Source organism: Oncorhynchus keta, chromosome 6 (assembly GCF_023373465.1).
Source record: "Oncorhynchus keta strain PuntledgeMale-10-30-2019 chromosome 6, Oket_V2, whole genome shotgun sequence".
Taxonomy (NCBI): Eukaryota; Metazoa; Chordata; class Actinopteri; order Salmoniformes; family Salmonidae; genus Oncorhynchus; species Oncorhynchus keta.
The window spans coordinates 42,894,076-42,905,527 of NC_068426.1; the positions used below are offsets into that span (position 1 = coordinate 42,894,076).

At 41.3% G+C, this 11,452-nt stretch overlaps 1 protein-coding gene across 1 annotated transcript; it reads right to left on the reverse strand.

The window, feature by feature from the left end:
- Positions 1–517: 517 nt before the first annotated feature.
- LOC127906018 (uncharacterized) lies at positions 518–10,886 on the reverse strand. Its single transcript, XM_052520082.1, has 10 exons — positions 10,872–10,886; positions 10,564–10,722; positions 10,164–10,331; positions 7,821–7,872; positions 7,315–7,504; positions 7,163–7,199; positions 6,639–6,883; positions 2,242–6,442; positions 2,046–2,124; positions 518–737 (listed from the first exon to the last, which is right to left on the reverse strand). Exons 1-10 carry the CDS (start codon positions 10,884–10,886, stop codon positions 583–585), a joined length of 5,301 nt encoding a protein of 1,766 aa, XP_052376042.1. The 3' UTR covers positions 518–582.
- Between the last annotated feature and the right edge of the window lie 566 nt (positions 10,887–11,452).

Consider the following 11,452-nt stretch of genomic DNA (forward strand, 5'->3'; position numbering starts at 1 on the left):
TAAACAATTTAAAGGCAATGCTACCAAATACTAATTGAGTGTATGTAAACATCTGACCCACTGGGAACGTGATGAAGGATATAAAAGCTGAAATAAATATTTTTAACTAGGCAAGTCAGTTAAGAACAAATTTATTATTTTCAATGACCGCCTAGGAACAGTAGGTTAACTGCCTGTTCAGGGGCAGAACGACAGATTTGTACATTGTCAGCTCAGGGATATGAACTTGCAACCATTTTGGTTACTAGTCCAACACTCTCAGTGATGATTCTAACTGACCTAAGACAGGGATTTTTTACGAGGATTACATGTCAGGATCTGTGAAAAACTGAGTTTAAATGTATTTGGCGTACATTTAAGGTGTACATTTAAGGTGTATGGTGTATGTAAACATCAGACTTCAACTGTACCTAGAAGTGCACACTATTCTTATTTTTATCTTATCTTAAAAGTAATATAGTCAACTATACAACTTCTACTACTACTACACTTTATATCATCCAATAATATATAATGAAAAACACTCAACATGAAGAATTAATGCAATTATGTTCATTTCAAATATTTATTTTGAAATATAGATTAGGTGCTCTTCTTTTTATAGCAGGAAGTAAAGGGACTGGAAAAGGCTTTTCCTATAGCTGAAAACATCCTGGAAATGAGCGAACGCTTCCTTGGTTTCTTCTTGGTGGAGCATATACTCTCTGTTCGGTCGAAGTCTTGATCATTGACAATTGCTGGAGAAAAAAAATGTAAACATAACATTTTCTTTAACTGACCCTAGTTAGTGTGAAAAATTAGTATTGCATTATTATTATTTAAATTGTAATATTCTACATAATTTACAAATGTAGGGCAGCAGGTAGCCTAGCAGTCTCAATCCGCCTATTTAACGCAGAAGTGTCACATAGGCCCCCCCAGGGCTTAGACTGTTTAGTGGATAAAAACAGGAAACAAAATACATATATATCTATATATATATTCATCAACTTATATCTCTCAGATTTAGGACAGACACTTCAGTTCCATGTAGTGAATCTGTTATTCAATGCGTTTGTATGGGCTAATAGCAGTAAGGCCGTTACAAAACCCCTCGGCCCAGACAGGGCGTAGACTCTTGTGGGTTAAAAAGCATGATCATTACAAAGGTGCAACTCGTGCTGGAGACAATAAAAGGCCACGCTAAAATGTGCAGTTTTGTCACACCACACAATGTCACAGATGTTTTAGAGACAGAGACTGAGAAAAATAGGAGCAAGGAAAAACGCTGGTTGACTTGTTTCGAGGGAGCGTGCAATTGGCATGCTGACTGCAGGAATGTCCACCAGAGCTGTGGCCAGAGAATTGGATGTTTATTTCTTTACCATAAGCCGCCTTCAATGTCGTTTTAGAGAATTTGGCGGTATGTCCAACCGGCCTCACAACCACAGACCACGTATATGGCGTCGTGTTGGCTGTAGGGTTATGGTGTGAGCAGGCATAAGCTACGCACAACCAACACAATTGTATTTTATCAATGGCAATTTGAATGCACTGAGATAACGTCACGAGATCCTTAGGCCCATTGTCGTGCCATTCATCCGCCGCCATCACCTCATGTTTCAGCATGATAATGCATTGCCCCATGTCGAAAGGCCTGCATACTCACCAGACATGTCACCCATTTAGCATGTTTGTGATGCTCTGGATTGACGTGTACAACAGCGTGTTCCAGTTCCCACCAATATTCTGATCAACTCTATGCGAAGGAGAAGTGTCACGCTGCATGAGGCAAATGGTGGTCACACCAGATACTGACTGGTTTTCTGATCCACGCCCCTACCTTTTTTAAGGTATCTGTGATGCATATCTAATAATAATAATAATAATATATGCCATTTAGCTGATATATCTATATACCCAGTCATGTGAAATCCATAGATAAGGGCCTAATGAATGTATTTCAATTGACTGATTTCCATATATGAACTGTAACTCAATAAAATCTTTGAAATTGTTGCATGTTGTGTTTTTTGTTCAGTACAGATTTGAGTGTATTGACTTACCTGTTTCACTGACGGCAGGGGTCTGGTTCTGGGAAGGTGTTGGAGTGCAGTGGTTCTTCTTGTTGACCTTCTTTGTACACTGGGTAACAAACAGTCATTTATACAGTTGCACAAAAAGGGTATCAGTGTTTACCATCATACTGTATGTAATTAATAAAAATAATCTTTACAATTTGTATTTTGATGACATATGTACCTTTGGATTGAGTCCACAGAGAGTGCTGAATCTTCCTCTCTTCTTTTCCTTTATACCAGTTGTTGGAAGCCCAGAATTACCTACCTCGTCACTGCCAAGTGCATTGTGTGATGACAACTGTGTCATGGAGGGAGGTGAAGAGCTCGCCTCATTGCATTTAGTTAGTAGTTCCCTCGTTAATAATTTGACCAGGGCATCGTCAAATGCATAATCCGTTGACTTCATTGCAACCTGGAGCATCTTCTCTGACCCAAATTCTTGAAGAAGCCCCATGTAGACAGCCTTGAAAATCTTTTTGATTTTCAGATTCTGGGGGTAGGCTTGAGTTGGTTCAAGGCCTGAGGTGCCACAGAACTCAGACAGAATCCTCTTTGTGAGAACTCTTGATGTTTCACCAATGTCAGAGGATTCCAGTAATGTGATAGGGGTGATCATTGACAGCAATCTAACAATCAGTAAAAGTACCAAAGAGGTGTAGTCATTGCTAGTGGAGTCAAATGATGCATGTGTATCAGAGTTCATGGCTGATGGAGTTGATGGATGCACAGAGACACTAGACATCTCCAGATCTTTGTTGTCCATCTTGGATTCCACCTCTCCTAAAACTTGAATATCCACAGTTCCACCATTGTGTGTACTGCTGCCAGACAGAGAGGGTCTAGGCAATGATTTGGAACTAGACTGACGGCTAGTGGTCATGAGAGCCGGTCTGTCAGAGTCCAGTGTTCCAGCATCAGTTGGGGACAACCTATTGATTATGTTCATCAACTCTGATAATTCTTCTGATGAATTGGAGACCACAGAACAGGTATCCATGACCTGATTGACCATTATATTGGTGAAAAGGCTCTTTGTGTCACAGAAAACCTGTGAGGAACTAATGGAGATGGAAGAAGAGCTCGGCATAAGCCGACTTGTTTCCTGCAGAGAACCATCAGAGATGATAGTTTGGCATAAATCGGATCCTTGTGATGGTGGAGGAAGCCAGAAGACAATCTGCTGTAGCAGACGTTTTATTGACTCCATAGTAAAGGAGTACACAAGGTCAGATGGAAACTCCCTGGATTCTTCAGAAGCATTCAATCCTGTCTTCAGCTTCAAAAGAATAGAGTCAGACACGCTCTTGCCAGCTGGCACAAAAAGAGCCTGGGGGGTGTTGTGACTTTTTATGAGCTCATAAACTTTGTCAGTGAGCTCATGTGAGAAGTTCTGAAGACCGTCCCTGGGGCTGAGTCTCGCAAGTCTTCTTGTAAAAGAAGTGACATCATCTGCAGTGGCTATGTGTTCTGTATCTTCTCTTGGAATGACCTCCATAACAGTGTCAACTATGGCAGAGATGGTTTGCCTTGTGTAATTTGTTGACCCTTGTGAATGAGTTGAGGACTCACTCATATCAATGACCGAACTCCTAATGATAGGACAATAGATTTCAACAGGCCAGTCATTGGGGACTGGAGTGCCTGGAAGAGAATTTGTAAAATCACTCTGAGACCCTCTGGTCATGTCAGAGGTGATGGACAGGGAGGACTTTGAGGAGGATGGCCGGTGTATCTCGTGTCCATCAGTTCTCACCATGTCAACATCCTCCAACATGGAGCCCACAATGGAACGAGTCAAGAGGCCTTTCTCTGAAGTGCTCATCCTCTCTGACATAGACACTCTCCTCTGGATTGTCATCAGAGTCTGACTAATTAAGGCTTTGGAATAATTTACCATGCTGGTCTGGCTGCCTTCATGTTCACTGTAAGTCATTTGTGTAGAAGTAGCTGTTCTGCATATGGATTCGGCATGTTTGGGGGCCTCAACCACATTGTCTAGGAGGACCGGTTGTTGCTGGGCAAAAAAATCCTTGACCTTGGTGAACACATTGTTGAACAGGTTAACAGTGCCTGGCCAAATGATCTTTCCTTTCACATTGGCCCCGTTGTGAACACTGACAGGAAGGGTTGAAGCTGACAGGGAGGTCTCTAACTGGCCAGACACTGAAGCATCAGACATTTTGGTCATCTGGGTGAAGCTATTAAGGTCTTTAGTGATGCTTATGACGATGTTGGATGCTGCAGAATTGGTGTGCAGAGAAGAGGTGAACAAAGGTGGAGTTCCACTCTTCTGAAGGATTTTGACATCTCTATCATCACCATCATTACTGGACTCTGCACAAATGTCTGCACTTCTACCATCAAGGCTGGTATTTACAATGCCAATTAACCCTGATTGAAGGATCCCACCAGCCATATGTGAGGCTTTAGTTTGAAACTCCTCAGTACATAGTTTGTCAAAGGCTGTGGATTTAAGACTTCTAGAGGATGCCTCCTCCTCATCATTGTTGATCTCACCATGCAAATTGTCCTGTGTATTGACAGCATAGTCATCAACAGATAAATATGATTTGGAGGCGGCAAGGACGTCAATCTGAGAAACAACGACATCCAAAAGCTTGGACAGGTCTTCTGTATCTCCTTTTAGGCTAGAGAAGCATTCCTCCATGGATTCCTCAGAGTGATACACAGTGAGGATTTGACTAATGACCTCCTTGGTACAGGCTTGAAGGTCCGCTTGGATTTCAAGAGAATCACTATTACAAGTCACCTGAGAATCTAAACTTTCACTCGGAGCCTGTTTGAGAGTGTCATCATGTATTGGTGTAACACCATCGATGACCTTTACATTGTCTTGGCAGGGAATGAGAAACCGCCTCAGCATTTCTCGAAATCTATGATATATAATACGAGCAGCAGAAAGGGTGCTCACTTTTGAAATTTGGACATTTTCAGATTCACGTGCCTGCATGGACTGAACAACAGCCTCCACATCTGTTACAAAAGTGTCCAGCAATTTAGATGCTTCAGAGTCTCCCAGTAAGCTGTTTGTAAAGGGGTTGGTAGATCTCAGAGCTTCACTCACTGCCTTTCTAGCCTTTGTCTGGAAAGACACACTGGAGAGTTTCTTCATATTTATAACTGGAAGATTCTGGGTAGATTCACTGTTGGTGGTGCTGTCCTGCAGACCAAGTTTAAAAGTGAGATGGGAGAGATATTGTTCACTGTCTAACAACTCACATGGTGAGGGGGAACAAGAACTGGTGAAATCATTCAAGTCAGACATGATGCCATCCACAAATAGAATGGCCTCCAGAGACTCTTCAGAATCACACTCTCCAACAGAAGATGAGAACTTCTCCATCACCTCAGTCTTATACAAGACTAGAACCTGGCTGGCAATCGCTTTTGTGGTGTCAAGGAGGACTTGGTCTTGCAAATACTTTTTGAGAGGTTTTGGGGTCTCACTTTGTCCTTTTTGTTTATTCATAGATGAGGGGGTTATTAAAAGTGGTTTACAAGAAATGGAGTCCGATGTGTCAGCCTCACCATTACTGGAATGATCGAAGTCCAGGCAAAAAGTTGGAACCATTGTGAAATAATCTTTTGTGCTCTTCACAAATGTACTTGCGAGATCCCCTTTTTCTGGACAGGTAAGAATCCTCTTCAGCATATTTTTCATGTCGTAGTAACAGCCAACAGTGTAAGACCAGATCTTACTCTGATGGTTTTCAAGAAGGATCTGCTCACTCTGTGCAGGAGAGCAGGATGCCCTGATAAACTGGGTAAGATTGTCCATGTCTGAAACAAAGGTACTTACCAACTCAGAGCCCTCAGGGTCAATCATAAGGTCTCTGATCTCACCTATCCTAGGAGTTGGACTAGATGATGTAGTGCCAGAACAACATGATGTACAACCCCTGAATCTTTTAACAATCTCCCGGATCGATTCAGTGGCCTTGGTCTGAACCTCCTCAACACCATCCTCTCTGAGAACAACACTCTGCTCAACACTCTTCCCATTAATATACATCTGAAGTATGTTGGAAACGAGAGACACCATCTCCTCAACAACCTTGGTTCTGGAGACACCACCACTGGCAAAAATGACAGGGGACATTTGGCCAGAGATGGGAGTTTGGATGGCCACAGAGATTATGGAATTGACCTTCTTTGACACTTCTCCAACAATAACCCGGGATAGACTTTGAGTGTCTACCTGGCCCTCTCTTTGGATACAGAGGACATTGTTCAGCGACTCTTTGAAGGAATCCTGGACACCAGTGAGGAGACTGTCCTCAGTGATCCCAAAAAAGTCCCTGAGTGGCTCAGATGATATAGACTCACAATCTCCCTGAGTATTTGGCAACACTGTCTGAGACCTTTGAGAATACAAAGCAAACAATACAGCATTCCATATTCAATAGTAGACACTGAAGTCACATTAATGCATAATTCAATAATCAGTTAAACTGGTCATTAAGAGGAAACTGTTATACAGATAACAAAACATATTTTCAAAAAATGGGTTATGAATAGTTAGGTGAAACCGGTTTCTTTAGGAATGACTGAACATACCCATTACGAGAGGAGCTTGATTTGGCCGTGCAAGACCTTGAGGATTTGCTGCTGCCTCTCTTGTGAACCTTCAGGTTTGTGCTAGAGGATCTCTCTGATTCTGTCAGAGACTTGCCGGATACTGGAGACACATGGCTGTATATCCGTACAAAACGGAAAATTGCAGGGATGATGACCTCCAGGATGGCCTCAGATACAAACCGCACAATCTCCAGGCACATCTCTGCAAGCAATGCCCTCATCACCTGTAGGACCGAAACAGTGTAGGTAGATTACTCATTGCCGGGCTCTGAAACCAAGCTCCTCAAAGAGATACCAACAATCTCACATATGTTCATGAGAATCATGAAAGTGGCATACATTGGAAAGCATGAAAAGCAGTAGGCTACTAAAAAGCTCTTTGAATGTAACTGTTTGTCATAATGTGGATGATACTGTCGATAGATAAAAGGTTTGTATCTAATTTTCTTGAAACATCTATTAATATATCTATGAATCATTGTCAGGGTTATTAAGGGACTTACAGGGTCCATCCTGCCAATGTTTAACTGCCTCCATTGCCTATAGGAGATAATTAGATGTTTTTAGCACCAAAAAGCACACCAACACACATACAATTTATAAAATCTTCCAGATGACATTGCATTCAAATACTACAATAGAAGTTTGGACATACTCCTCAGTAAGTTTTTCCAGAAACCGGATGATAATCGGGTTGAAAGCATCCGGATCGATTGGCGGGAGGTCAAGAGCCCTGGTCTGACAGGCCCTGGAGACACACTCACTCAGGATCTTTTCATTAGATTGTCCCTCGTGAGATGTCCCCTGAACTGTCATCCCAGAAAATTCCACAGATGTAGAGGGACCTGTGTCCAAAGCAGCATTCACCAAGGTAAAGAAGTCAGAAAACATGGAACATTCTAAGGCAAGTATGTAATATAATAATAATATATGCCATTTACTTTGTGTACAGTCATGTGTGCATACATTCTACGTATGGGTGGTCCTGGGAATTGAACCCACTACCATGGCGTTAAAGTATAACATGTGCAACTTTGTGTACTTTGTGATTAAGTACCCAAGAAAGTATAACATGTGCACTCTGCTCAATAGATGTCCATACTAAATTACATTTACATGCAAAAGGATTACATTCAGTGAAATTAGAGTTTAATTTATGACCTGCATCTGTATCAGTGATCTGCTCCACTTTGTTTCTCTTGGTCCTCTTGGTCTAAAAAGACAATAGTCAATGATATACACGCAGATACTGTATGAAGCCATTCCAATACAGCCCTTTGAGTAGAGCAAGGGTAAGACTGATTGTAGGGTTGTCCCCGACCCAAAAAAATCTTTGTAGACCGAGAGTCATCCTGTTCTAATGTTAAAATGTATTTTTCCATATCAGACACACCCTATGTATTTGAATACAATCACCTACATAGGCACTGAGCTTGTCTGATGCTTTAAGCACACTGTTTGATTAAATAATTAAGACACACAAATGACTCAAGAAGGAGCCCGATGGTGACACTGTATTATTACAGCATAGCAAAGATTAAAAACAGCCGAATCTGTGAAATTGCTTAATTCAACATTTTGCCGGTGCATGAGGCTTGGTGCTCACAGAATCAGTAGTCTATTAAACAAATACTCAAACAGGCAACAGAAGCTATATCTGTCTTACTCCTGTATATATGTATACAGTACCAGTCAAAAGTTTGGACACACCTACTCATTCAAGGCTTTTCTTTATTTGTACTATTTTATACATTGTAGAATAGTAGTGAAGACATCACAACTATGAAATAACACATATGGAATCATGTAGGTACCAAAAAGTGTTAAACAAATCAAAATATATTTTATATTTGAGATTCTTCAAAGTAGCCATCCTTTGCCTTGATGGCATTTTTGCACACTCTTGGCATTCTCTCAACCAGCTTCACCTGGAATGCTTTTCCAACAGTCTTGAAGGAGTTCCCACATATGCTAAGAACTTATTGGCTGCTTTTCCTTCACTCTGAGGTCCAATTCATCCATAAAACATCTAAATTGGGTTGAGGTTGGGTGATTGTGGATGTCAGGTCATCTGATGCAGCCCTCCATCACTCTCCTTCTTGGTCAAATAGCCCTTACACAGCCTGGAGATGTGTTGGGTAATTGTCCTGTTTAAAAACAAATGATAGTCCCACTAAACGCAAACCTGATGGGATGGCGTATCACTGCAGAATACTATGGTAGCCATGATGGTTAAGTGTGCCTTGAATTCTAAACAAATCACAGACAGTGTCACCAGCAAAGCACCCCCACACCATCACACCTCCTCCATGCTTCATGGTGGGAACCACACATGCGGAGATCATCTGTACGCCTACTCTCACAAAGACATTTTTTGGAATTTGGACTCATCAGACCAAAGGACAGATTTCCACCAGTCTAATGTCCATTGCTCGTGTTTCTTGGCTCAAGCAAGTCTCTTCTTATTATTGGTGTCCTTTAGTAGTGCTTTCTTCGCAGCAATTTGACCATGAAGGCCTGATTCACGCAGTCTCATCTGAACAGTTGACGTTGAGATGTGTCTGTGACTTGAACTCTGTGAAGCATTTATTTGGGCTGCAATGTGAGGTGCAGTTAACTCGAATGAACTTATCCTCTGCAGCCGAGTTAACTCTGGGTCTTCCTTTCCTGTGGCGGTCCTCATGAGAGCCAGTTTCATCATAGCGCTTGATGGTTTTTGCAACTTGATGGTGTTTGCACTTGATGAAACGTTCAAAGTTCTTGAAATTTTCCGGATTGAAAATAGTAAAAATAAAGAAAACCCTTTTGACTGGTAATATATATATGGATGATTTACAAAGCCAAGCACATTTAACAATTAGGCTTTTGATTATAGACCTAATTTAGTTGGGTTTTCCTCTCTCCTCAATTTTATTAGACAATTAGGCTAAGGCAAGGGCTGTTTCCCAGTCTCTGCTGCTGCTGCTGCCTCTCTTCAGCATTGTTCTCAATCCCAATATGCTGGTTAATTTTGCTATTATGCACATAGCAACATAGGAAAGGGCGGCAATTCTACGGAGCACTGAAGATTATGTTTCAGAACCACGGACAGCGACCGTATCCAATGCAAGAGAAAGTGCATTTGTTATAAAATAATATTTGATTTATTAGTGTTGCACCATTATTGTTACATAATATAACCATATACAATTTCAGTATCACGTCTTAGCGTGATGGACTGTGCCATCCCTGTGGCCTTGGCAATGGATTAGTCAACTGAGACAGGCGCGAATCAGACAGGTGTCCATGTGCACCATGAAGAAAAAAAAATTAAGAAATCCCAGTCAACCAACAGCCTATTGACCAAACTGTCGACCAAATAAGTCAGCCCTAGATTTACTATTAGGAGATAAAAGGGTATTGCATGGGCAATTTACCTTCTTCAGAGCAACATGCTGTAGGGGCAGGTTATAGATATGAAATATATCACAAATATCCACATCTCTGCTCAATCTATTCCCTTACCTTGACTTTATTTCTCTTCACAGCATCCTGCTCCATCTGAGGCAGGGGATCCTTCTTCACCTTATCCTCATCTTCATAACTCTGATTATCAACTAAATCTCTCTCGGCAGCATCAGTATCAGTGCTCTGTTCAACTGTGGACCTGTTGGCACTGGTCCTCCTCTTGGTCTAAAAAGACAATACAGTCAATGACATACTGTATGTTGCCGTTGCTATACAGGCCTTTGAGAAGAGCTACAGTAAACAATTGGTGATTGAATATTAAGAGATGGAAGTCTGTTGTAAGGACAAATTACCCTCCAACCTCACAACAACATGTTATATGGCATATTGGACAGGTTTAAAGTGTGGACAGGTAAGACCCCAGATTTCCCTTTCTCTCCTCAGTCTATTCTCTCACCTTAACTTTTCTCCTTGTCACAGCCTTCAGCTCGATCTGAGGCAGGGGATCCTTCACTTCACTATCTTCTGGATAGTTTAAACCCAGGATATCATTCTTAATTTTCTGGACTTGACCTTCCAAACTTTGATGATCACGTGGATCATCTTCGTTTAAACTCTGGAAGAAATTAGACCATTCTTTACATGCTCATTGATATGGACAATATACCACAGCTAAGAGCTGTTCTTACACATGACACAACGCACAGTTATTATAAACTGGTTACCAACTTAATTAGAAAAGTACAAATAAATGTTTCATCATACCTGTGGTATATCCATACTCGTGGTATACGCTCTGATATACCACAGCTTTCAGCCAATCAGCATTCAGGACTCAAAACACCCAGTTTATAATGGCCAATATATACATTTTTTTTTTACAGAACAGGTTTTCGCTATAAATACACATAGATCCTACTGCCTGATATCAAGATTCGTAATTAATGCGTTATGAAGTCACCTATTATTATTATAATTTCGGTAGAATTATGATAAATAGCCTACTGCTGTTATCTTTGCAAGGATCATATTTCAAATCAAATCGATTTATATATCCCTTCGTACATCAGCTGATATCTCAAAGTGCTGTACAGAAACCCAGCCTAAAACCCCAAACAGCAAGCAATGCAGGTGTAGAAGCACGGTTTGATGTAGAGGTTATTATAATGCATACATTTTTTTACAATATTAAAAATTATAATATTAGCGCCACATTAACGTTAGCCCACACCTCCACCCAGTTGCCATTACTTGCGGCTCCCCTATCGGCATGTCCTGTAAACCCTGTGGCTCCCGCCGCAGCATAAACAAAGACGGTGCAGCGGTTCCTGCACCACTGCATGGGG